This window comes from Egretta garzetta, unplaced genomic scaffold (assembly GCF_000687185.1).
Source record: "Egretta garzetta isolate BGI_Z169 unplaced genomic scaffold, ASM68718v1 scaffold481, whole genome shotgun sequence".
Classification (NCBI taxonomy): Eukaryota; Metazoa; Chordata; class Aves; order Pelecaniformes; family Ardeidae; genus Egretta; species Egretta garzetta.
Genome location: NW_009258681.1, coordinates 597,767 through 598,651, shown reverse-complemented (window position 1 = coordinate 598,651; position 885 = coordinate 597,767). Strand labels below are relative to the sequence as shown.

Genomic DNA, 885 nt, shown 5'->3' with positions numbered 1-885 from the left:
GCTTCTGCTGCCTGACCCCAGCGATGCTGAACGACAGCCTGGCTCGCCGCCTCTGCATTCTCCCTGTCATTTAACTCCCATTGCTCATTAAATGTTTTGCAGAACCTGGCCATCGGTGCGGGTGCTGTCGGATCTCTGCAGCTGACCTACATCTCCAAGGTAATGTCGGGGTGGGGTGGAAGGAAAATGAACGCTCCCTGTTGTCCCCTTATCTGCGCGGCTGTCCCGGGAGAGGCGATGGCGCGCCCTGGCAGCACCCGAGGCAAGGTCCTGGTCCTGCCCGAGCCCGTGCCATCCCCCTGGGACAGGGAGGGGCTGGGGGAACGGGGGGGCGTCCCTGCAGCACGGCCGATCCCCACGCTGGGACCGGCGTTTGCCTTCACCCGTGGATCAGCGCGGGCCGGGCTGCGAGGTCGGGGTGTGGGAGGAAGAGGAACTGCTCTGCCATGAGGAAGGACGTGGGGCGGCCGGGGCTGCGTGGGGACAGGAGCAGGGTGTCAGCGCGAGCTGGACGCGGAGCTGGCAGTCAGCTCGGCATCGCTGCGCCGGCACCGGACCAAGGCAGGGTTTGTGCTCGTGCCGCAGCGTCCCTCTCGCTTTGGCGCTCAGTCCCCCTAACCCCGGCGCGGTGCCTCCCGCCGCACCCTGCGGGACGGAGCTCACAGACCCAGTGAGGATGGGTGGGTAGCGGCGGTCCCGAGGTCCCTCTCGCGATGGGTTCGGGGGCACCAGCAGCTCTCTCCTGTGCTTACAGGGCAGCGCCCCGAAGGATGAGACCTTCGGGAAGCTCGGTCTCCTGTGCATCTTCATGGCATTATCTGGCTTCCACGGGAAGCCCGAAATAGTGCAATAAACTCCGGGCGGGTGAACGGCACTGTGGAGCCG

General features: G+C 66.1%; 1 protein-coding gene across 1 annotated transcript in view; it reads left to right on the top strand.

The window, feature by feature from the left end:
* The window catches only part of PLEKHA2 (pleckstrin homology domain containing A2), a 25,609-nt gene that overhangs the window by 11,953 nt on the left and 12,771 nt on the right, over positions 1-885 (top strand). The window contains exons 3-4 of the mRNA XM_035888692.1: positions 103-159; positions 755-791. Of these exons, the coding sequence (XP_035744585.1) occupies positions 103-159; positions 755-791 (94 nt within the window). The remainder of the gene's footprint in view (positions 1-102; positions 160-754; positions 792-885) is intronic.